At 39.4% G+C, this 24313-nt stretch overlaps 2 protein-coding genes across 2 annotated transcripts in view; one reads left to right on the top strand and one right to left on the bottom strand.

Annotated features, from left to right (window-relative positions):
* Positions 1–7371: 7371 nt before the first annotated feature.
* Positions 7372–8220, bottom strand: LOC122614075 (arylalkylamine N-acetyltransferase-like 2). Its single transcript, XM_043788547.1, has one exon. The coding sequence runs from the start codon at positions 8168–8170 to the stop codon at positions 7502–7504; it is 669 nt and encodes a 222-aa protein (XP_043644482.1). The 5' UTR covers positions 8171–8220; the 3' UTR covers positions 7372–7501.
* A 1819-nt stretch (positions 8221–10039) lies between these two features.
* Positions 10040–24313, top strand: part of LOC122613622 (short neuropeptide F) — a 30457-nt gene continuing 16183 nt past the window's right edge. The window contains exon 1 of the mRNA XM_043787867.1: positions 10040–10351. The gene's annotated coding sequence lies outside the window, so the exon portion shown is untranslated. The remainder of the gene's footprint in view (positions 10352–24313) is intronic.

Raw genomic sequence — 24313 nt, 5'->3', positions numbered from 1 at the left:
TATGCTTAATTCCGAAAGTGGTTACAAAAATATTTCCAGAAGCAAGGGTTCGAGAATGGGGAGCCAAAAACTTGGTAACGCTTTCTTTGGCTACATTTTAGCGTTAGTAACCGGATTATTAGTCAAAAAAATCATATTTATATTCACCATTGATTTTATAAGAAAGATGTTAGTCTAATAAATTTATCGAACTCAAAATGGAAAAAATAACTTTAAAATAAAACTTTCAAGACAACATTTTAAAGGAATCGTTATGTTAGGTTCATCACAAGCTGGTTCGAATCGAACTTCAACATGCCACCCCAGAATCGAACATGCTGCTGGTTGCAAGTTGTGGGTGGGCCAGCTGTTGCTGCTGGTTCTACTTTTGCTGCTTTTGCTGCTGCTGCTGCTGCTGTTGCTGTTGCATGTGCCTCATATTAATTGCGCCGTTTACCCATCGCCCACGTCCACCCGGCGAATAAAACAAACGACACAGAGTTGCAGCCACACTTCGCTCGTTCACTTCGTTTTTTTGTCCTTTTTGACGCCGTTTGCTACGTTTGCACCTACGCCTACCCGGAAGATCCCGTAGAGTATGGCCAGAAAATAAAACGGAGCGCGTCCAGTTGGACAAGCACTCACCTTGTTAAGACCGAACCCAAAACCCACTGGGTAACCCAGCTGCCTTTGCGCCTTATTTACATTTCAGCCGTGCCGCTTTAAAGGCGCATGATTAAGCAATAAATTCACACCGGGCCAAGAAAACGCAAGGCTTCTAGTCTCAATGCAGTCGCAATACCGAAAGAAAATTTGTGTAACTAACTAACTAACTAACTATTTGGCAACATTTTAGTACATATTCAGCAACAGTCTACTCTTAATAATCTTAAATAAAGCTAAAAAATTAAATTACTATTGTATGGCATCTAGAAATATTATTAAATAACATTTCAACAAGTTGATTCAGGTGTATCTACAACTGCAACTTCGGCGAATACTTCCTAAGGCTGATCCTGCTGTTAACGGCGTTTTGTTGTTTATATTCAATGTTACCTTTTGCTCCACTGCTTTCGGCCAGATTTTCTATTTGTATTTACAATTGATTTGCATTTGTATAACACTGTTTCCTCCATCGAAGAGCGGAAGCCAGCACCGAAAGAGCGATGGAGAAAGGTGTAAATATTGTGATTATGGTTGAGATTGAGATGTAGGTAAATAATGTGGCCATCGCAGTGGGTTCAACAGGTGCCTCAGGGCAGGCGATAGTTGTAGTTGGAAAATGCAAAAATAAAACATAATCCACTTAAACGGAGGAAGACTTTGATGCAATCGATGTTAGAAAAGAACTTCACGCCAGGGAGTGCGGATAATAACAGGTATATCGACTTGTGAGGTGACGAGACCCACTCTTGTAGTCAATGAACCCAAGTTTTTATTGAGTTTTTGCATTTAACCTCATAGCTATAATTCGGAGAACTTAAGTTTGTCTCGGTGTTAGAAGAAACTTAAATAGATCAGAAATATGGAATTATGGAAAAGACTCTCTTCCATTCAGCTTGCGAATCTTTTAAAACAGGCGTTGCAAACGCAAAACGCTCCGTTTGTAAACTCTGCTTTAGCTTTCTGTACTCGGCTCAATATTTACATTCTAAATGACTTCATTAGTAAGTAAAACAGATTAAATCTTTATTTTTTTTTAAGTGAGCCCCGCCATAGGCGCTTCGCTGGCGTCAATGGACCCCGCGTCAAGCCCGAAAAGCAGAGAAACCGATCCCGAACCCAGGTCCAAACCCGACCCTGACCCCAAGGCGACTTTTGGGCACGCCAGTAATGACGAAGACGCATTGTTTCCACCGAATGGCCGATCTTGGCCATGTCGCTGAGTCCACTTATTCCCCTTTCGGTCTTCTGGCCCTGTGCTGATGATGACTTAATCGGTGATCGGAGTTTTGGCTTCGGTGGGCGTTATAATGATTTATTATGCCGATTGACCACGCACTATGCCAACAATCTTACTAAGTCCGATTGAAGTGAAAACCAGAATCGCCAACTGAAGTGGGCTTCATTGGGATTGATATACTCTTCTGAAGTGAGCGTACATGAAAGTGGTTTGATTATAGATCGTGTGCTTTTTTTAATTTTTATAGTTGTATGTGCTTTGGGCTTTGTGGACGTAATAAACCATACACTTTCGTGTAAAAACATGACAATTGTTGCAAGCTAAGAATTTGTTTAACAACAAAAACAACGTGATTTCTGTCTTTTAAAACACCCGAGGATTCCCTGGGCGGAATCTTAAAAGTCTACCATCGGGAACAAGCCGTGAAATCCAGTTGACTGAGAGGCAGATTCCCGCTGTCTTACTGCTTTACATTTCTCACTCAACTTGTGGTTGAGTGGGTGGCTGGATGGGTGTCTGGGTGGGTGGCTAGATGGGGGAGGAGGATGAGGTAGTCCTGTCAGGTGTCCTTGGCTGCGCACCGGCAGCCGGATGATATATCACAAACGCAGACGGGCGGCAGGTGTACGCCGCATCACCCTCGTCATCTTTCTCATTAAGAGGCAGCCAGTCGTTTATTTATGCACTTGACTTGCGTGGCGACTTGGGCGGCCCAGGGAGGAAGGGGCGTGGCAGTCGGGTGGCTGGATGGGAAAAGACAGGGCAAGAGCCCTAATGAGCATATCATATTTCACACATGTCGGCTCCGCTGCTTAAACCCATCGTCACCTTTTTGAGCGCCCATTTAGCTTTGAGTGCAATCTGAAATTGTTTCTCGAGTGCACTTCTTGGGGAGAAGGGGGACTTGAAGGGGACCGCCGTCCCCGAAAAATATGAAATCCAAAACTGACAAATGGCCGGGCATGGAGAAGATTATTAACCCGCCAGGAGTCATTTAATATGCCCACCTAACGGCAGCTAAACATGCTCAACTGTCACTCCTCAGAGTCCTGACTATGAGCTTGAAATGCCGTCATAAAACTTCACAAGCATCTGGAAAGTAAAACTTTATAACATGCATTAGCTGTGGTCCTGGCTGCTTAAAGTGGTTCTAACTTTTCGAACAACAAAAAAATTCGCTCCATGGTTTGCAAAGTTTATGAATAGTAAATGGCTCGCTGATTGCCAAGTAAACGAAGAAACTACTTTGCATCAATAAAAATTATATATTGAATGATTTAGCCTACAGTTTTCATGTTTACATATGCCATTTCGACTGCAAAATAGATTCCTTCTATATATATATTTATTATTTACTAATTTTAGTCGCTATTGGATGGTGTATTTATATTTAGTGTTATTTGATGTGAAGTTGTTAAAATTTTGAATGGACGGTAAATGAAGTGCGAGGAAGGCCTGAGTCACAAACATCACCTCCCTATTTCATAATTCGCATGGCCTTATAAAATAAAAGCATGTAATAAAAACACAGAAGTTCAAATTGAAAGCTACCACTATGAAACTGTGAGAAAATTATAAAATGTGAGGAACAACGCCAGCCATGATTACATTTTGCTAACTCGAAAATATTATTACACTCGAACCATAAAGTAGGTGGTTAACACATCACTTCTCTTTTAGAAACAAAAATAAACTATGTATGTCCCATGTTTGCTAGCTCAGAGGCGAGGCGAAAGGCTTTAAACGCGGTTCCAGTTAGTTGTTCAGTAAGTCAGGTATCAGAGCTGCAGGCAACTCGAATTGAGTTGTAACAATGCGTAAACCGATCCAAAATTATGCCACAAGGATCCAACGAGTCGAGATAAGACAGGTGCAGTTGGGTTAAGCACACTCAGGCACATTAATTATGTTAATTGAACTGTGTGGCACTGTGGGAGAAATTTTGCGGGGTCGATGACGATGGCGTTGACGAGAAATTAAGCCATCCTCCGCAGAACCACAGACACATAACTCATAATGCCATTTCCACGTGAAGACTAAAGAGGCATAACTCAGCCTTCCACCGCGACTCCGGCAGACATATAGATCTTCAGGCGAGACTTCATTAAAACTTGTAGCAGATAGAAGCCTGCATCGCTCCAGGTTCTACGGTTCGGTTCTGGCCAACCGGGAAAAAGTTGGAGGAGATGAAGACGGTCGATGGTCGCCTACCCATCACTTATAGGCCCAAGACCAAAAACAGACAAACTGCAGTCTTGCCTAATGACTACAAAAATAGCCAAATGCAGCTTAATTTATTACCCAGGAACGTCGAAGTTGAACTCAGCGAAGAGTTAAGATACAAGTTCACTTTAGATAATAAAGAATGATCTCTCTGTTTGTCCAGAACAAAGCATTATTTCGTTTATAGGGAAGGAAAATTCGATACCCTAACTATATCCAAGAAATATCTTTACTTTTTTCAAATAGTCAGGTCTATCTTTTTTTTTGTATATTGTAAGGCAATAATTATAGATTAATTATTAAGAACTTGACTTACAAATATTTTATGTAGCTTCGGTTGGTTCTATTTGAAAAAATAATTTATATCGAATTGTGTTGAATTTGCAGATAAGGTTAGTTTAGTTTTGGTTACATATGACTTCTTATATTGCTTATTGATTGACTAAACAGGCAGAGTGCACCTCAATAAAGTCGACAGAACTTTAATATCTACCCAAGCATTCTATTTTTATTCAGCTGTTGGCCAAGGAAGCCCAGTCTCTTAAAGATTGGGGCTTTCGAACGTTTGGCTCCGGCCCCCCAGTCCGACCCCCCAAAAACCCTTAGGAAGTATGCCAAGCATCTTTTGAGCAACAGTTGAGTGATTTGTAAGGCGCACCTTCACGGCTTTTGGCCCCCTTCTGGGTAATCACTTAATTTGGAAATTACTTACCAAATAAGACAACGTCTTGGCCCCTATTTTCCTTCCCTAGACTGTGGCTATCTTTGACGTATCTGCAAATGGCATTAGCAGCTTGTTTAATTGCATAAAACGCTTGCCTGAAGCACATAAATTATGCAGCTCCTGGCGAACTGAGGTGAGGTGTTTGAGGAAACCACCTGATGATGATGAGGTGGGAGGACGCTCCGAAAGGATTGGCGGGCCTATTAATAGAACAAGGCCAGCTCAAGGCCAACTGCAATCAGCGAAATCAATCATAAATGTGTGCTCAAAAAGGGGAAAAATGAAATGCAAAAATAAATGGAAAGCGCATTCAAAAAGGCAGTCGTACATCCTCCCAGATGAGTTGCATTGTCAGGGGGCGCACAATGCATAATTACTGATAATGATTTAGCGCATTGTTGGGGCTGGAGTGGCGGGTACTTTAGGCCTATTGTTCTCTCGGGAGTCTAGAGCCGGAATGTTACCAGGTTGCAGGGCATCCTTTCCCCTGATGATTGGGCTTAGTTAGAGATGTCTTATAGATTTGTGCGGCACTCGCACAAAAGTCTCGCCTCCGCGCAAGGAAAATTCTTGAAGCCGCTTAAGCAGGCGTCGATGACGATAAAATAATAAAAATTGATTTGCCCGTCATGTTTCGGCGATAAAATTTTACAACAGCGTCAGTCGAGCGGAAAGCGTCATGCGAAATTATCATTATCCATGGGGTCCCATCGCCCAGCAGGAGCAGGAATATAGGATAGGAATGGCACGTAACGAGGTCTTCGCCTGTTGCGCGGCCCGCAAATCATAGTTAACGACGGGCTCATCCTGGATGTTCCATGGGAGTAATGGGTTTTCAATTAATCCCGCTTCCATGTGATTTTTCACACCTTCCCAAGACCTACAAGAGGTGGTCCCCGTCAAGTTATGGTCTTTGGCTTAAAGTATGTAGTTAATCGAATCCGTCTTCTCTTGAGATTACTTTTTTGGGTAGTTGTCTCAGGCTGAAGACTACGATCAAGCGCTAATATCAAAGTGGGTGTAAGCTGTCGAAGCGGTGAGCACATATGCCACTTTACCCACTGGTCTTTCGAACCTCAAGTTTTTATGAGAACTACCGACATATGGCTGGGAACACTTTAAAAATTATAAGCAAATAACCTCAAGGTAAAAACACAATATACAACATTTATAACATTTGTAAACTAAACAGTGGAAATGATTTGTTTTCTAATCTATTTTCAAAGTTTGTATAATAAATGTTTACCTACCGGAGACACAAATAAATTAAGCTCTAAAAAAGTAAAAACTTTTGCACAATTAATCCTTAAAAGCGCTAGAATGTATGTTAAATAGCTACATAAAATACTTGCAAAGCATACTAATATACATATATGCCACAATAGGAGAAATAGTAAAACTCTTTTGTTAAGGAATTATAAGAAAATAAATACATTTAATGACTGTTGCTTTAAAATCAACACTTTCCGAATATTTTTCCTGTTATCATATTTCATTTGTTTAATTTTTATAACAGAATAATTGTATAACATGTTTCCAGCCACAGCTCAATTTCCATTTTTTTAGTTTTTAAAATTTAATAGGTGCATTTTTTCACTGAACAACGCACGAACAACTTTTCAATAAATTAAAGGCAATTTTTGGGGCGTTGAATATGTTTGTTGTAGAATCCACGTTAGATCGACATTTTGATCACGTCATATTTTACTGGGTTACCTAGGTTATGCCGGAACATCATTGCCGTCATTTCTTTTCTTTCACCAAAATATAAACCTACCATATTAATTAGGAGCTGTACTAGAGTATAATTGGTAAAAACCGTATTAATTTATCTTAAAAAGGTATATTCTACTAAAAAAAAAGTAAATACTTAGGACACAGGCCATTTACGAAGCAATTAAATACTAATACTTGATTCTTATTCCAAGCCGGTAATTTCGAGCGTGACTCCCAAAAATCCAAGATTTAAGCTTCATCTAATACAAAAAATCCAAAAAGCTTTTACTTGTGAACAAATAATAGTACAGTCAAAATAACGTAAACTAAAAAGTTGTGTAAAAAGTGGTTAAATGTAAACATACATGTAGACAAAAGGTATAATGTACTGGTTAAGTATGTAAGTATGTATACTTGTAGAGTAAAAGGCTAGGATAGATTCGCTGATAAGTAAGTATACAACAGGTAGAAGCAAGAGTTTCGGACCCCATAAAGTAGATACATTCTTGATTAGGTCCAATAGCCGAGTCCGTCTGTCTGTCCGTATTGAATCCATGAGATCTCACGAGCTACAAAGCTAGAAAGCTTCTATTGCCTACGCGGTGCAAGTTTCTTTCTAAATATTTCCATCCACTCTAACGCTCTTAAGCAACTTTAAACTATCACATCCAATGTTTTAATTTTACTATTTGTTTATTTGCACATTGCTTTTCTACTAAAGAAAATTGCCACCTCCCTCAGCTCCACCTAGCTAAGTAAAGGGTATCTGATGGTCAAGGGAACCCGACTATAGCGTTCTCTTAAGTGTTTTTATTGTTTTGTTAAAAATAAATCATAAAGACCAAATCACATCAATGCAAAGTATAAAGAGAGATTTCAGGAAGAAGGAGCTTCACAAAATCTATCTAAGTACTTTTCATTGATTGCTATCATCTTTTTTATATAATCTTTTATAATTACAGTTTGATGGCCATAACTCGAGCCATTGTGTGTGGTTCTGCGGGTGTAAAGATCGGTCGTCCTTGATCGTCTTTGTAATCGGCGTAGGAGAGCGAATGGACGCACTTCATCCCCAGTGCCTCCTTTTGGCGGGCGGAGTAAAAGCTCGTGCAGTAGGCTACCATCACGGGAAATCCTTTAGATCGACCCACCTCCATTAAAGTACCAGCGAGTCGTGAGCCCAGTGCTTTGCCCCTCATTGAAACATCGACAGTGGTAATGTGGGAGTAGAGCAGTTTCGATATGCCAAAGCGCTCAAAGAGGTTGGCCTCCCGTTCAATTTTGGAGAGAAACTTGCTGAGGCGTCCCCAAAAGTTCTGCTCCAAGGCCTCTGCCTCAATGCGATGTTTCTCCACATCGTCGGGATACTGGGCACCAGCAAGTACCAGTCCCACCAACCGTCCACCATTGCTCTCATCGATGGCCACCAAGCAGGTGCCCTGAGAAATCATCGACAGGTGATATTCATCGTTCTCCTTCTCGTTTTGACTTTCAACTTCTTCGTCAGTTGATTGGCACAGTGGCTCTGAATGGAAAAAGGAGTCCTTCATGAGTGCTTTTACACTTGGGTAGTCCTCTTTTGTCATGATCCTTATGGTAATACCATCTTTTGTGCTGGAGACCATAGTGGGTTTGATCTTAACTTGTTCGTTCTTTTTTGACGAATGAATTGAAACTAAAGTAGTGGTCAGGTGATCTATGCCTTTATACAAGCGGGTTATCTATTTTTATTGCTACACTATAGCACAAAAAATTGTAGCGAATAAAAATGTCGTAAAGAATACGAATTGAATTTTAATTTAAGCCTAATGCGCCAATTATTTTACGAATGTTTCATCTTTGTACTTTGTACTAAAATTAAAATGTGCAAACATTTTTAAACTTTTTAAGAGAAAATATAAACATGGTCAACTAGTGTTAAACCTTTCTTCATTTAATCACAATCGATTCTGTGTACACTTTACATTGAATAGCCAAGCGATAAGAAGTCAACAGCAGCATATTGAACTGGAATAGTCTTCAAAATTGTATATGTTATCTTAGCAAACCGGCGTTAAATAACAAAATAGTTACATTTTTACCGAGCTCAACTACAATCTGATAATCACGGAAAGCCAATACAGCGTTCTCTCTTGTTTCCTTTTTCATTTAATCACAATCAATTCTGTGTACACTTTACATTGAATAGCCAAGCGATAAGAAGTCTATAGCAGCATATTGGACTGGAATAGTCTTTAAAATTGTATATGTTATCTTAGCAAACCGGCGTTAAATAACAAAATAGTTATATTTTTACCGAGCTCAACTACAATCTGAGTAATGGGTATCTGATAATCACGGAAAGCCAATACAGCTTTCTTTCTTGTTTCTGATATTGTATAGTTGAGTGTCGCGATTGGCACTTGGTTACTCAGCTAAAGAAATAATTTAAATTCAAATATAATACGCTAATAAGTCTTATCTCTTTTCACTTGGACCAAATGACTCATATAAAACTTTCCGCAATCATAGGCTATATCAACACCATATTGTTTTTTATGTTGTTATTTCATTGGTCATTAAGGGACAGCTTGTCAAAAGTGATAAGTAAATACAGCTGCAAAACGAAATTTAAGAAGGGAACATGAGGACAGGAGTAAGCAACCCGAGTGCCAGATTACAAATATGAACGAATAAAGGTCGCAATAACTGAATATCTATATCCTTCCAGATTTTAGCTTTTAGTATCCCAGCGTAGGCGCCGCCTACCGATATGTGTGCGTAGGTGACCAGCTCTACAACAACTTGGCCAATTCCGATTCCAGCGAATGGCAGGCAGCTAGCACAGCTTTAAATCAGTGCGTCCCCGACCCGCTGACGTCACCACAACAACAACGGAATTGGCAACAAAAAAGTAGGAAAGCTTAGCTTAGGGGAGTCGACTATGGGATACTCTGTATCCATTATCCTGATCCAGAATACATATGTAGGCTATTTGAATCAATCATTGACGTTAGATGGAAACTATTTATAAAATGTTAGCGATTGAAGGTAAATACTTTAATCCGTACTGTGAAATATAAAATGGATAAATTAAACGAGATTGTAATATTCTTTTGAATGGGACGTCGTTTTCCGATTCAAACCAGGTTCAAAGTTTTTAAAATGGCTTCAGGGAGTTCCGTGATCAGGAATATATATGCAAACATACATATGTATATTCGCTTGAGCAAATTTCTAAACAATACCAATACTCCCACTTCAAACCACCAGTGAGGGTATGAAATGCGTAGGCGGCAAAGTGTTCTCTATTAGCCAGGACCCAAACCTCGAGTAGCCGGCTAGCAGGAAAAGCTTTGATTGAAGAAGCAACAGGAGCAACCAGTTGAAGTTGAACTACGTGCCACATGCCGACATCATCAACTTCGTTGCGTTTCGGGAGGAATTCGGCTTTTACGGCTGGCTATAAAGCAAGTCGTTTTCCTCGTGGCCGTTGCATTCGTTCGGCGCGCTTCGAAGGAATCTCAACTTACCACCAACCAATCAACCTTGAAACGGCTAACCGCACAAAAGGTTTCAAAAAACCTAGTTTTCAACTCCATTTTGTGTGATCCTAAGATTAGTGTTTGACCAGCTGTCAAACATTTTAATTTAATTTTCAAAAAGCGTGGAATACATTGTGAAACGTAAAATCCAGTTAAACCAGTGATTGCATTCTAAAGAAAATCTATTACGGAACAAGACAGTTTGAATAAGTTAATTGAATTTCCACTGTATAAATTAAATTAATTAATAAAGTAAAGGCGTGTTGTTATATTGAAGTGCAGGTGAGTTCTAAAGTCTAATACAGACTATAATTAAGAAATTGATTTTTAGAAGTTTTTTTGGTTCCAAATCACGACAAATAATATATGTTTACGACTTTAAAACATTACATTTCCTGCTTCAAGCTTTTCTCAAAAACATTAAAGAGAAATATCAGAAGACGAGCACCACTTAATTTTAATGAACGTCTTTTCGTTACCATTGGCGTGTGTGGTACCCTTACATATTTTTTCCGCCAAAATGATTCTTTTATATATTAAGTCAGTAGTCACCATGAATCATGTTCGCTTTTTTGTACAATCGATGTAAGGCTAATGTCAACAAAAGACCCTCGTCACCCGTATCAAAACGACATCAGCTACTTTGTTAAACAAAACTCATAAAATACCAATAATTGTCAATCAATTTTTTTCTACTGTGTTTTTGTAGTCTGGCATAAAGCCTTCTTACAACTCTTCGGGTCAGTGTAAGATACAAAGTCATAGCGGCTTTCATCGAGCTATTTTTTAGAACCAAGCTATAATTTGTTAAAAGGGCTCTTCAGACCCCATAAGATACTTTACTTTAACGGGTAAGGTGAAACAAATTAAACATAAACTAGGAATTTTACAACAGATCGGGAGAGCCTCAAAGAAAAAGAAATTGCTAAGTAGGCAACATTATACCATTATCAACCAAAAAAGAAGCAGGCACACAAAACAACAAGTAAAGATGGCGTTTACTTGATAGATCCAAAATATAGGCATTGTGGGCGTGCCTCGGCATGGAGGTAACTTTCATGACATATGGCTTACAAAAAGCGGAAACGGAAGTGAAAAAAGCGGGTGAAATTGCAAAAGAGGAGTCAAGTAATTTTAACAAATTCGCGTGTCAGATTGAGCACGTCCCTTGCAGATGATAATCTGGACAGGGACTCCGAAATGGTGGTAAAAATAAGTCTCCCAACGACATCTGTAAGCCGCTTGATAAATATCATTACAAAAGCATTATCTGTGACATTTGTAACTATTTAAAGATAAAAGGAATGGTGTTGAAATACGCAAGTAATTATAAAATAACGTGATCAAAGAGCTTCATTGCTTAACATTGGCGTGTGTAAGTGGCATGTAAACATTTAAATTACGTGCAAATTAATGAATCACATACAGATTATGGAGTATTGACAATGTGAATTGAATGCGTCCAATTATTTTCATCAATTACTTTTTTATTTGCGGAAGTTTTAAGTCAAATATATTTCAACCTACACCAATTTCTTGATTTGAGTTGACTTAAATAGTGGTTCTATCAATATATTACACTGCAGGACAAACCGCACGAATTGTTCTAAAACCGGTTCATTCATTATGCAAACAGAGTTTTTAGTGTTTGTCTTTGTCCTACTGTCTGTCCTTTTGGGCTGAAATGTTGCTTAGCTCCATTTTAATTTTTCATTTTTCCGTTGGTTATTTAACACTCTGCTCTTTGGCTTGGGCAAAAATAGCTAGCCAGTGACTTCAAGAGCTCACACTTAAAACAACATGCTCACTTGGCAAAGTAAGGTTATTAAAACATTTGTCATCCGTTTCCGCCTATCACACACATCCGTTGCCAACATTTGTGGGCCTCTCAATTTGCATAAATAATTCAAACAGGTGAGGCAGAACCAGGCTCACCACAATATAGCATCGGAAATTGCATTAATTAAACTGATGACATTTTAGAATTAATTTTGACACATTTGCCCGGCTTAGCTAATTTAATTGTCTGTGAAGGAGATTGCGGCGAATAAATATTTAAAAGTTTACAATGTAGGTAAGCAAGTGTGAATATTTAAGCGAGTTTAGCTAAATTTAACAAAACATCGATTTGATTTCAATCTGTTTTGATCAAAATCGTAAGCTTTTTGCGGAGGCTTCAATGTGCCCCTAAATAAATGTGGCTGCTATTTTTTAACACGACAAATTAAATGCCATAAAATATCAACACCCAACACTCAACACCCATGAAACTCCCAAAAAAAGAATTATTTTCATTAGCGAATATAAAATTGTGTTCTATTCTTGTTCTTTAGGTAATTTAAACTGTCAGAAAATTTAATTCGAGGCGTATCGAATTTATTCAAATTTAATTGAAACCACATATGTGTGTATGAGGGGTATTGATTTGAGTTGGCAAGTCAACAATAAATTTTGAGGCTTGGTCTGCGGGTGAAAACCGATTTACAAATGCCAGACAGAAATGTCGGTCCGATCAGAAGCCGTCGGCAAATGTTTTTCCTTGGCTTCCGGCGAGTGTCAATGCCACAATTTGGGGCACCCACAAGCCAGAAGTCGCCGAACCAATCCGAAGCAAATGAAAACAATGAAATGAAGACGTTGACACAATAACATGCTCGCAAAGAAACCACAGAGGAAAAAATTTAGGCATTTCCATGCGTTGGCGGATAGGTCAAACGGGGACGGTACCTGTCAAATAATTTATCCTGCCTAACAAAACCTAATTAGCTGCCCATGCAATTTTCCACCAAATTAAACGGTCCCAAAAAGACCCAAAACAGGAGGTAATGAAATTAATGCGACAGACACGAATAGTTTCACAATTTATATCCCACTAGATTATATTATTAAGCTGAGCAAACAAAGCCTTGGTTAATTGTTGATCCGAGGACAACTCCACACATTGTTTTCTACAAAATCCACAAATGTTTAAATATGCACAGGTGACAGGTGGCCATCAACAGGTGCCAACTGTTTACCTTTGAACTCCGTTTGTCTCCTTCTTCCTCGAACAGGTGACAGGGCTTAGTCCCATCTTGCACAATGCTGCCACTCCTGGAAAGGTGCCATAAATTGTGAGCTCTTTATTACATTCTCAACTGGCTCCTGGCTGTCAGGAAGCGCCGAGATGGCTGAAATGGTTGAGAAAAGGGTAACCCGAAAGGGTAGACAGTAAAAAGGGGTATCCTTCCGAGTGAATTATTCAACTAGGTAGTGTGCAAACATCTCTGCTGGATGGTCAAGTACAACTAGCGAAGTGTGCTCTGGGATTTTAGAAGAATTACCATTTCAATTTGTCCCTAAAACTATAACTTTCATTAGATCATGCAAATATATAAAAATATTTAATACGATTCATTGGGCTTTGTTATTGTATTGCGACATTTTGAATTGACAAGAATCACCGTACAAGCTTAAATGCTATCAAATTTGTCGCAAGTGGCAAGCAAAAGACTCATAAATATTTATTTTAAATATGGCAAGAGAACTTAATCCTCTTAAATCCCACACAAGGATTGCTGTTAACGCACTTTATCAACAGGCAAATCCCGAATAAATAAATCTTGAGCACTCGAGAAGTCCAAAACAACATCTCAACTATTTACAATGCGCACAATACTCCACAAATTGGCTTAGACCGCCTCCGAACGGCCACGCCCATTCCAGCCAAGCCTGAAATTAACCACTTTGCGACCAAGCCAAGTAATTTGATGCCCCTTCCTGTCTCATCCTTCATTTCCGCCAGATACCATACAATTTCTTTGTTGGCCATTCGTAGCTTTCTCAGTTTGCCGTTTGAATGTGATAAGTAAATATGGTGGAGAATTGGCTAGAATTTGTGTCGCCTTTTTGGCTTCAAGATTGCTTCTCCGCACTTTATGGCCAATTGGGGTGACATTTCTGACTTAATTCCAGTCCACGGTGCACATGTCACATATCAGTGAACTTCTCTCATACACATAATCTACTTGCTCAAGATTTTGATCGAAGAACACGGGGTCATGTCAGCGAGACCTCCCGTAATTGGCATAATTGCTTAGCTGCAAAACTATTTTAATTGGTTGCACGTGTTGTGAGTGGACTCCCCGCCATTAAATCAGTTTGACGAGCTGACGAGCTCTCTTCAGCCGTGATTGAGGTCCTTCGCCCACAGCGAAAAGTGGGCGGATTTGACACGCCCATTTAAAAACAACGACCAGCTCTAATGAGCTTTGGCCAACGTTGCGTGTACGCAATGTGCAGTCGGCGACAAAATCGAACACTGCACACGCGTGCAATATGCTTCTATTTGCTGTTTATGGGCCACGACTAACCATGACTTATTGGCTACATCCTCACTGGATTCTGTGTGGTATGTTTTCCATCTGATTCATGGTGCTATTTCACCAATGCAAATCATGGCATTTTATTTGAAATAAATTTCGACAGCTCATAGGAGCTGATCCCAAAAGCTTTTTACCCAGAGTTTTGGGAATCAATAAATAATACTTAAAGGGCAAAACAATATTTTTGCGCCTAGAGCTCTATGTGGACTTTTTGCAAAGCCCTATTTTAAATGTCGTTGGGAAAAACAATTAAAAATACTTCTTCACTTATGTGAAGGAAATGCTACTTTAAAGGACGCATGTTTCCCCCTTTTTGAGCATACAATTAGGCTTCGGCTTTGTCAACACAAAAGCCAAACACTTTAAGCTCTAGCTCGGACGGCGAAAAATCCATGAGTAATTTACAACGTTTAAGTTTTTGACTCTAGCTGGCCCTAATTATGCGACACGTTACAAATGTGGCCCAAGGGCAGGTAAGCCGGTTTTTACTGGCTTACCAAAAGGATATGTATGTAATTGGGGAAAACACGAAACGGAAAACGCTTCCGAAAAAACTGTCAACAGGTTGTATTGCCAAAGGTTTTCAGCCACTCAAATGTAATTTCATTAGCTAATTAATTGCCCAGCTCGTTGCGTTTTGAATGAAGAATTACCAAAGGGCAAAAGTATTTATAAACTGCCAACTCAAATAAGCGAGAAAGACCCTCATAAATTGTTTTAGACAATTAGGCGACTGTCGAGCGCATTAGACGAGCCAGCCATCGGATTGGCAAATTAATCATCGGACTCCGTTTTCTGTTTCCCTCGATTATTCAAATGGAAATCATCAAGTTGACATTTGAGGAAATGCGAAAAATAAATCCAATTAGGCAAGCGAAATTATGAAAAGAAATTGCAACTTCTACTGTAGCTCTTAGAAAACTTTTAATAAAGCTTTGTGACTTATAGCATTCTAAAGGTTTTACCTGAGATGGAAAACTTCTGACATATTAAAAGAGTTTCTTGAAAATTAAATATAAAAACCATTGACCCATATTGATATATTGTTGAATAATCAATCTATTACTTACTGATCTAAATTATAATAAAAACAAAAGAGAACGCTAGAGTCGAGTTCCCCGACTATCTGATAGCCGTTACTCAGCTAGTGGAAGTGCGAAGCAGAAATTTCAACACTGACAGTTTTTGGCGGTTTGTGAAATTTAAAAACTTAGAAATTTAAACTTAGAAAAAAAGTTTTTTGGCAAATCGATAGAGAATTATATAAAAATATGAATACCTTTTTCAAAATGTAGGCGTGGCAGTTTTGGGCGTTTTGTGAGAGAATATAGATATATACTTTATATGGTCGGAAACGCTTCTTTCTGCCTGTTACATACATTTTAACGAGTCTAGTATAGCCTTTTACTCTACGAGTAACGGGTGTAAAAACAATCACGGTTAAATAGACAACAATGTCAAATTGTATACTAGATTCGTTGAAAACAGGAAACTGTTAGATGCGTTTTCGACACTATAAAATATAATATATAGACCCTTGATCAGGATTACTAACCGAGTGTATCTCCCCATGTCCGGTTGTCCGTCCGTCCGTATCTCTGTCCCTCCGTTTGTCTGTCCGTATGAGCGTTGAGATCACCGAAGCTAGAAAAAGTTTAATGCTAGAAAGTTAAGCTTAAGCATGCAGATAGGGGCACCTGTTTTGTTTTGTTATGCCTTTTATATGTAAACAAAATATATCGGCCATGACCACTAAATGCATGATCATGCCCACAAAAAGCTGTCATGCTTTTAAATATGTTTTGATTCTTTTTTTCATATTATAATTTTCCGTGCCAATTTCCATCGATATTTCAAGGAATTGCGCTCTCCTTCCAGCTGAGTAAAGGGTATTTGATAATTGAGGAACTCGACTTTACCGTTCTCTCTTGTTCGTGTTGCACTTCATCGACAAAACATTTCAACAGATCAAGACTACTTAATTCTGCAATTCGTAATAGCCAAAATGTTATCGGCAAAGAACAAACTTGGGACAGACATGGCCGTTCCGAACTACTCATTACTTTCTGAGCTACAGCAAGAGCGCATCCAATTTCCTATCCTTGTAACCAATTTATGAGCCATTTGGCCATGAAAGCTTAATTATGAGCACCAGAGACGCCTAGAGATACAAATGCTCCTGGAATCCCAGTCCCGATCACAGTCACAACCAATGGCTGCGGCAGGTGGCACCTTTCATGCGGACTGGCGTGCCCCGCAAACCTTCGGGGTTGTTGGCCCAACGAAGCCGACGTACCCGTAAATCAATCAGGCGCATCGGTATTTTTCAATATGAATCACAGCATGTCCAGTTTCCGTCCTATGCTTCCATATCATTCGGGAAAAAGGAAAAATAAAGTCCTCGTCCACCTGCATTCATGTGTTTTCCACGAGTTTCAACTGAGGTCAATGAATACTCACCCCTCACCCAGCTTTGCATGCTTCTTCCTCAACTACGGAATTGCCATCCATCGAATAGCGGAAAAGTATTAAAAATATATTGAATAAATACCAATCAAAATTCCAGCATGGTTATTTGTTCAACAAGTTTCTAATGCTTGACAAAGTAAAAAAATCGGCAATAAAAATTAACACGTGTAAATCCTGTTATTCTGAATAATTGTCTCGCTCTGCATGTGCAAAATAAATACAAAAGCGGCATATGGGTTTGATTAGAATGTGACACCGTTTAATAAAAGTGGTAAAAAAAAAGAATCTTATCAATTAAAAAACACTGGCATGCTCTGAAATCAAATATATATCACAATTCTTTTTTAATCGACTTTCTGATTCATTTATCAGCATACCATAAAGATGGCTGAATGGTACTTCTGAAACAGAAAGGAAACAAAAGTCGGGTTCCTCGACTATCAGATACCCGTTACTCAGCTAGTGCGAAGAAGAAATGTTAACATTCTTTTAAAATATCGGAAAAAGCATTTTGCGTTTTCTGGTCGTTAGAAATATGAAATTAGACATGTATTGATTCATCCACTTTTCTAATGTATTTGTTTCAAAACGATTACATTATAAGGAACCATAGGAGCAATGTCCCTCCGTCAAAACAGTTGATTTATTCAATTAGATGACGAAATCACGTGTCCTGCCCACCAAAACGGTCAACAAAATTAAGTCGCCACTCGGGAATCGGATATAAAGATAGAACCCAGTTAGTAAATAGCACCCTATCTAATCCAAAATGAGTTATCTTGCTTTGGTTGAACAGCGGTAAATGCCCCGATAAAGTAGCGATTATAACGTGTTTAGTGTCCTCATTGTGGGGGAGAATATAGATTTCTCATATTAAAATGTTCTGACTGCTGATATGGAAATCTACTCGCTTATCGCACTAGTGACGTATGTATGTCCATACCCATTGAGTGCAAACTTGGCCCGCATCAACCCAAATAGCTTTCAATTACTTTATAATTTTGGTTCTAAACGAATCAGCCAAAGTTCCCATTATATTCTCCCTAGCAGTGCTGGTGGATGTTTCCATTATATTAAAATTAATTTTCAAACTTTTTCATATTTTCATTTGCCAGCCGCAATAGCGGCGGTTAAATGAAATCGCAACGTATTTTACATCTTTAGGCTTTTTGCCTTTGGGTAAATCTAGAATGACTTTCAGCTAATATTTGCACAGCATTTCTGCTTGATTGAATAGCTCATTATATCTGGAGTAAAAGTGTAATGAGGTATTAAAGGGGTTGCACGGAAGCAATTGAGCGAATTGCAAGATGGCTCAGATGGTAAAAGAATGAATTTTTTTTTTCCCCCAATATTTGATAAAGCCTTGACAGCTTCAAGAAAAATACGCAGTATTTGCAAGTATGGATTGAACTTCCCCAATTATTTTTCAATTATAATTTCAAGCGAATGTGCCTAATTCAATAAATGCCTTAAATATGTAAACGCGATTTTCAGCTATTTAATCACACAAAAATGAATTTTTTTTCCCTGTTTTTTTTTTCATTACTTCAAGGCGCCTGTCGTGTGCACGCGCCGAAAAAAAGCTTCGTGTAACACTTGGCACAGTTTTCGTTTAAATTTATTTCAAGCGGCGCTAGGAATGGAAGTTGGGCTAGGGGAAATACATAAATCAGGCGAGACAGACGAGACCAACTGCCTAAAAGAGGCAGCTTCGTGTTCATTCAGCGAAAATGTCCATCAAAATAAGAGCGTTTTATAAATCAAATAACGCCCCGGCATAAATGAAAATCATTGCACAGGCACTTAACGAGGCTCGGGAAGAAACCACCGAGTTTAACAAAGAATTAGGAAACGTTCAGTCTCCCTATCGAATAATTTCTCACTCGCATTAATTGCTCAGAGGGGCTGGCGCGCACCACATATCCATATCCATTAAAAAAGTTTATGGACACCCGGCGTATGCGTGATATCTGCGACTGCACTTATCTCCATACTGCCTTCAAGATGCCCATCAGGAGCACTTCCGTGTTTACACATATACATACATGCACATACATACCGACACAAGTGGTAAGGACTCGCCAAACCCTCTGTTTGCAGCATGATTGAAAGCAAACAATGAACAGGGACAAGACACATTTATTTACTCTTAATTCGGCGGCAGGCATTTTCCTCCTCCGCAATAAGCAATTTCCATCGAAGGGTGTACTCCATGCTCTGCACTTGTTGATGGACTTCTGGCGGCGAGGAATGTTCATTTGAATACTGTAAACACAATTTGGCATTACGCTTAGCCGTCGGCTGTAGACTTCATTTACGTTAGCATTTTGCAACACATTTGGCGACTTATACTGCCAAGTGACTTGTATTAACCAAGTCAAGTTGTTTGCATTAGGGCAATATTCTTTATCAGTCGACCACGACGATTTTAACTTTCTTGTCTGAATTAAGGTAAATTATCCAGCTACTCTTAATTTCGGCCATGACAGATTTGTAGAAATCAGAATACCAAAAACTGCGTTAGCAATGCAAAAAAAAAAAAAATAATTAGCTAAGTGAAAATGCAGCAGCAATAGTTTTTCAGCATTATCAAATGCTATCGAAACCATAAATTAATTTCTTCTAAATACAATATTATCAATGAAATAAATAAGTTTCCTTTTAAAGGGACTGGTTCCTATATGCTTGACTCACTTTCCGCAAGGGTACTGATCCGAAACCGAACCCAGTCCGAAATGTAACACCAAAAATTCCAGCTTCGGTTGAATATTTACAGCTTAACAACCACTTTAGGGAAGCTTAAAAGCCGAGTGAAATAAATAAAGCCCATTGCACACTTGGCCATAAACAAGTGTATGACATGACTATTCATGGATGGCTTTGCGTGTCACATAAAATGGCGTAAAGTGGCCATCAAAAAATTGACAGGACATTCAAAAAGGAGGAGGGGCAAAATAGGAGACAGGGGAGTGGCCAACATCAATATGCCGCAGGGGCATACCCACGCTGGGTATTAAAATTGAAAATTGAGAAAAACACATTTTGCGCACTCTGCACCATTTGCAGCTGTATTATAATTTTTACCAAACATCAAATGTCATTCGGAATTTATGTTATGTGGCAAATATAAATACTGTGTTACAGGTCCCATATGAGAAAAATTATGGAAGTTTCAATCGATTTCATTTGCAAAGTAAGCCGCCTGATGTAAAACATTTAATTAAATATCCATATTCATGTCCTATGCATAGAAGGCAAAATATCGTTTACTCCATAATCGTCGTCGATAAATATTAGTGGTTAATTTAAGCTCTATTGGCCGAAATGAAATGCATCTAATTAAACACATCCGTGACGCAGCCGAGACATTCGATTCGGCCAAGGAAATGACGGCAACAGCAGTCCAAACAGAAATTGGTCTATGACATTTGGGCCACAAAGCCGCAGCCTTAGTATTGCTTTGTAACTGCGTTCTCCCAACCGCAAATGGGACAGTTGCGGGCAGACCGAGTCGGATGTGTATTGGTCGCAAAACGACCAGCTCTTTAAGCCATATTACATTCGCCCACGCACTACTCGACTCAAAATCGATAGGTCTTTTGCAAGCCTTCGGCTGGCCTCATTGCCTATTTATCAATTCACTTTCGATTGGCACTGGATAGTCGAGCAATTGATGGACGACTGCTTGTTTGCCCTTCCCCATATGCATTCTTTATGAGCTCAAGTGGCTCTGTCTAACAGGAGGTAGGTAGTTATCGCGTAGGTCAGAGCAACTAATCCGTAATTACCTCAAAGGTTAACGCAATCAGAGGCGTTTATGTGTTATTTTTTTTTATAAAAAAGGACAAAGGCCTTACAGGATAACGAGTACTTAGATTTAATTAGGAGGTCGCAATAAGTGCCCGTGGGAATCGAAACCAAAGTTGAGCTGCTAACAATGTGCTAGCTAAACCGTCAATTGGCATTTTGACATTAGAAGGTACCAACATTTCCCAACAACTAATTGTTTACTAGCGCGGAAAACTACTTATGTTATAAAACGCAACATTTTTTACTTTATTTGGTAAAAGCGATTTTGTTGATTATGAATTATTAAAAAGTACTACCCAAATCGGACTTAATTAGGAAATATCTGCCTGAGGGGTCCAGAAAATTAAGGCGCATTGACATTCAACCCCCGTGTGTGCCCAAATGGAAAGTTAGGAGTTTTCATGGCCTCTTCAATATGCAGCATGCAACAGCTGTGCCACTTTAAGTTGCCAGCTGAATCACACATTCAGGGCCGGAGTCTTTTGACTTTCCGCCGCCACCCATTAGCGTTGCCATTTTTTTTGGGGGTATAAAAGCCTTTAAAGCGCACCAATAACCGTCCCTGAAGCCTTTGGGTCAAGTTTCAGTGCGAAAATTGTTAGCCATAGTGAGTGGCATATGGATTTGAGGCAGCTTTCTTGATAATTGCTTGTCGATTTCCGACAAGCACATATGTACGTTGCGCAACTGCCATATTACTGAAAATGCATAATTTCCCGAGAACTGATCCCTTCGAGCAGGAAGGCGCATTCGCCCAAGGCGTGACCATTTTAATTAGAGACGGAATGCAAACGGCTAATAAGATTCCAATAAAACGTCAATTTGTGACATAATGAGCATGAGAGCTGAGCGCCACGAGCATAGATATAATCAGGGCTTGTCAGTTCTGGGTAATTCAATTTCAATCCCAGTAACATTAACATGACCGCAGTAATTACCACAGCATAAACTACGTTGATTGATGGCATGTTTCTAAGTGCAGAACCTGAAGTCTTAAATCAACAGTATATCGTATGGATAAATATCCGCGAGTTTTCCGAGCTCTCATCTCCTTGGCAATGCACTCAAGTCGCGACAAAAGCCGAATGTTTTTTTGGGTCAACCCCCACTTTCGCTTTTCCGCTTTTCCTTTTCCGTGACAGTTTCCGCATGCTCATTGTGTGCAGTCACTCACAGCAATTGTCTGTGTGCTGCTCATTTCGAAGTGGGTGCCTTTTAATGGGCATATTAGCACTTGAAGGAGTCTCTAGAATCTCAGGAAGCTGACAAGCGCATTGTTCTGCTCGGTGGAATAAAAAACTTGGTGAAACAGACCCAACAAAGCTGAGCCGTCCCGAAAAAGAAACGGTTTCTGGAAGACAAAAGCGGGTGGCAGAATCATTAGGTAAAAGAAACCATCTTGATTGGAAAGTTCCTTTCCGCAGATTTATAATACGCCCTTGAATTTTCTTCTTTTTGAAAAGTCTGTAAACTTGGAGGTATTTCAAGATACGCTTATTTAAAATCAATCTTGTTAAAGCCGTGTCGGAAAGTATACTAATATAAATTCAATAGTAGCTCCCGTCTTAAAAGTATTTTACTATTTCTTTTCTCTGTGTATTAAATTGATGCGGATACTTTGAAGTGCTTCTGTTCAGCTCCGTACTACTCCTTGTAAGCAACTTGAAATAAAATCCAAAAACGAGTTATCATAAATATGGCCAACTTTCATCACTTTCATTCATGGTGTCGCACAGGAAGCTGAACAAGCGCGTGTATAATCTTTCAGCTAGCGCTGCTCATCCATCTATCTTCACTACCTGTATTACCTGTGCCAGAATGTCAGGCCAAGACAATTGCCATTGTTCACGTGTTGCGCTCAGAAGATACACGGGAGGGGGTGGGTGGTCGACCTGGGACATTTTATTATTATGACGAGTGCAAAGCGTGTGAACAAACACGCAACAACGTACACGGTTCGACCAAGTGGTGCTCTTTTGGCCTTTTTCTTACTTTAAACTGAAATACTAGACAGACGAGGTTTTCAAAACTCGCACATAACATTTAAGAATAGTATAAGAATAAACGGAGCTGAAATCTAGGCCAGAAGTATGCAGTAAAGAAAGCATATTGAGGCATACTTTTAGACACTTTTGAAAGACTAACTTGTACTTTCTGAACAATTTTAAATCCTAATGACACATTTTTGTCAAATTATATTAGTTTGTTAAAATTGGAAATACATAATTCGCCGAAATAGCCTCTTCCAGCCGCATAAAGTGGGCAACACTTGTGTGCAAATAACACACACTTTCCCAAAGGCGTCCACCCGCCCACTCGCCTGGCTTAGTTCATAACGGAAATTCATTCGCATCCCCAACAGCTGCTGCTCCACTTTGGGCGTGGGGGGCGTGGCCTATCGGAGGCGGTAGGTGCAGGGGGAAGCGGTGGCGGTGGCCAGGTCGGGTCAGGCAAATGTGTCAGCAGTTTTAACTAACTGCATGTGTAATTTTAGCTGCATCCGATGGCCTGTCATCAGTTCAAGTCAACCATGGCGTATGTGCAATTTGTTAGTGATAAGCCAGCTCACTGGAAGCCGAGCGCTTGCCACTTAATGACCTTGCCACGCCCCTTGCTAGATAACCACAAGGCTTCAGGAAATTTAATCATGGCTGACACTAATTTATAGGCATGGCAGCAAAAAATACTTGTTGCACAGTTTCCGGCAGGCGAAATTGAAGGGAAACTTGTATCAAAGGGTTGAGACTGTCGTTCGGTTCCGAAAATTTAAAGCATATTTTTAGCTTTAACCTTACACATTTATCGGCAAAAAGGGAGGCAAAACAGATGGCCATCCGAAGTGGGCGTGCCAGATTTAACGACTCTAAGGCACGTTTAAGTGAGCAAATATTGACCAGGTGATGGCCAACGAAACTGGATAGAACCAAGGATGCATCACAGGAGCAGGTGCCGGCCAGCATTTTGACTAATTGACCTGCGGCCAGCAGATGATGGCAGTGATAATCCCTCCCGAGTGCGAGTAGTTCCATACGGACGTACCGTACCCCAAGGCAACCTATTAATAAAGCCAGAGAAATTCTCACGCTTAATTAAGCTATCGATTTGTGGCTGAAAAAATCAAAGAAGAAATAAACGAATTGAAGTTTGCAGGCGATTTGAAAGCGAAAGCTGGAAGACAAATTGCGGGGAGTACGAACAAATGGTAATCAATCGAAGGTGATTTGTAGGTAAGCTGGAAACTTTCGTGAGGGATCCTAACTAAGAGCAACTCAAGAGAGAAGGTAAAACCTATAAGGAAGTATACATACTCAAGGTTTAAACAGGTTTTCTATGAGCATGTTATTCTTTTTTGATGTTGTCAACAAAAAGTTATTGTCTTAATGGAAGATTCAGCCAAATCATATTATTTGGTTTAGTGTCATCCCGATATTTATAACCACTTTAAAAGCTTTCTACGAGCTTTTAAATAGATCTGACATTTTAGTCAATTTAGTATTTCTCACTGAATATTTTACCCAAATTCAATAAAAATTAACTTTTGTCGAACAAAATATGTAGATTTAGATAGAAATTTCGTTTCGACTTTGCAGTCAGTTAC

This window comes from Drosophila teissieri, chromosome 2R, assembly GCF_016746235.2.
Source record: "Drosophila teissieri strain GT53w chromosome 2R, Prin_Dtei_1.1, whole genome shotgun sequence".
Classification (NCBI taxonomy): domain Eukaryota; kingdom Metazoa; phylum Arthropoda; class Insecta; order Diptera; family Drosophilidae; genus Drosophila; species Drosophila teissieri.
The sequence above is the reverse complement of the archived record's forward strand: the minus strand, read 5'-3'. Positions and strand labels throughout refer to the sequence as shown.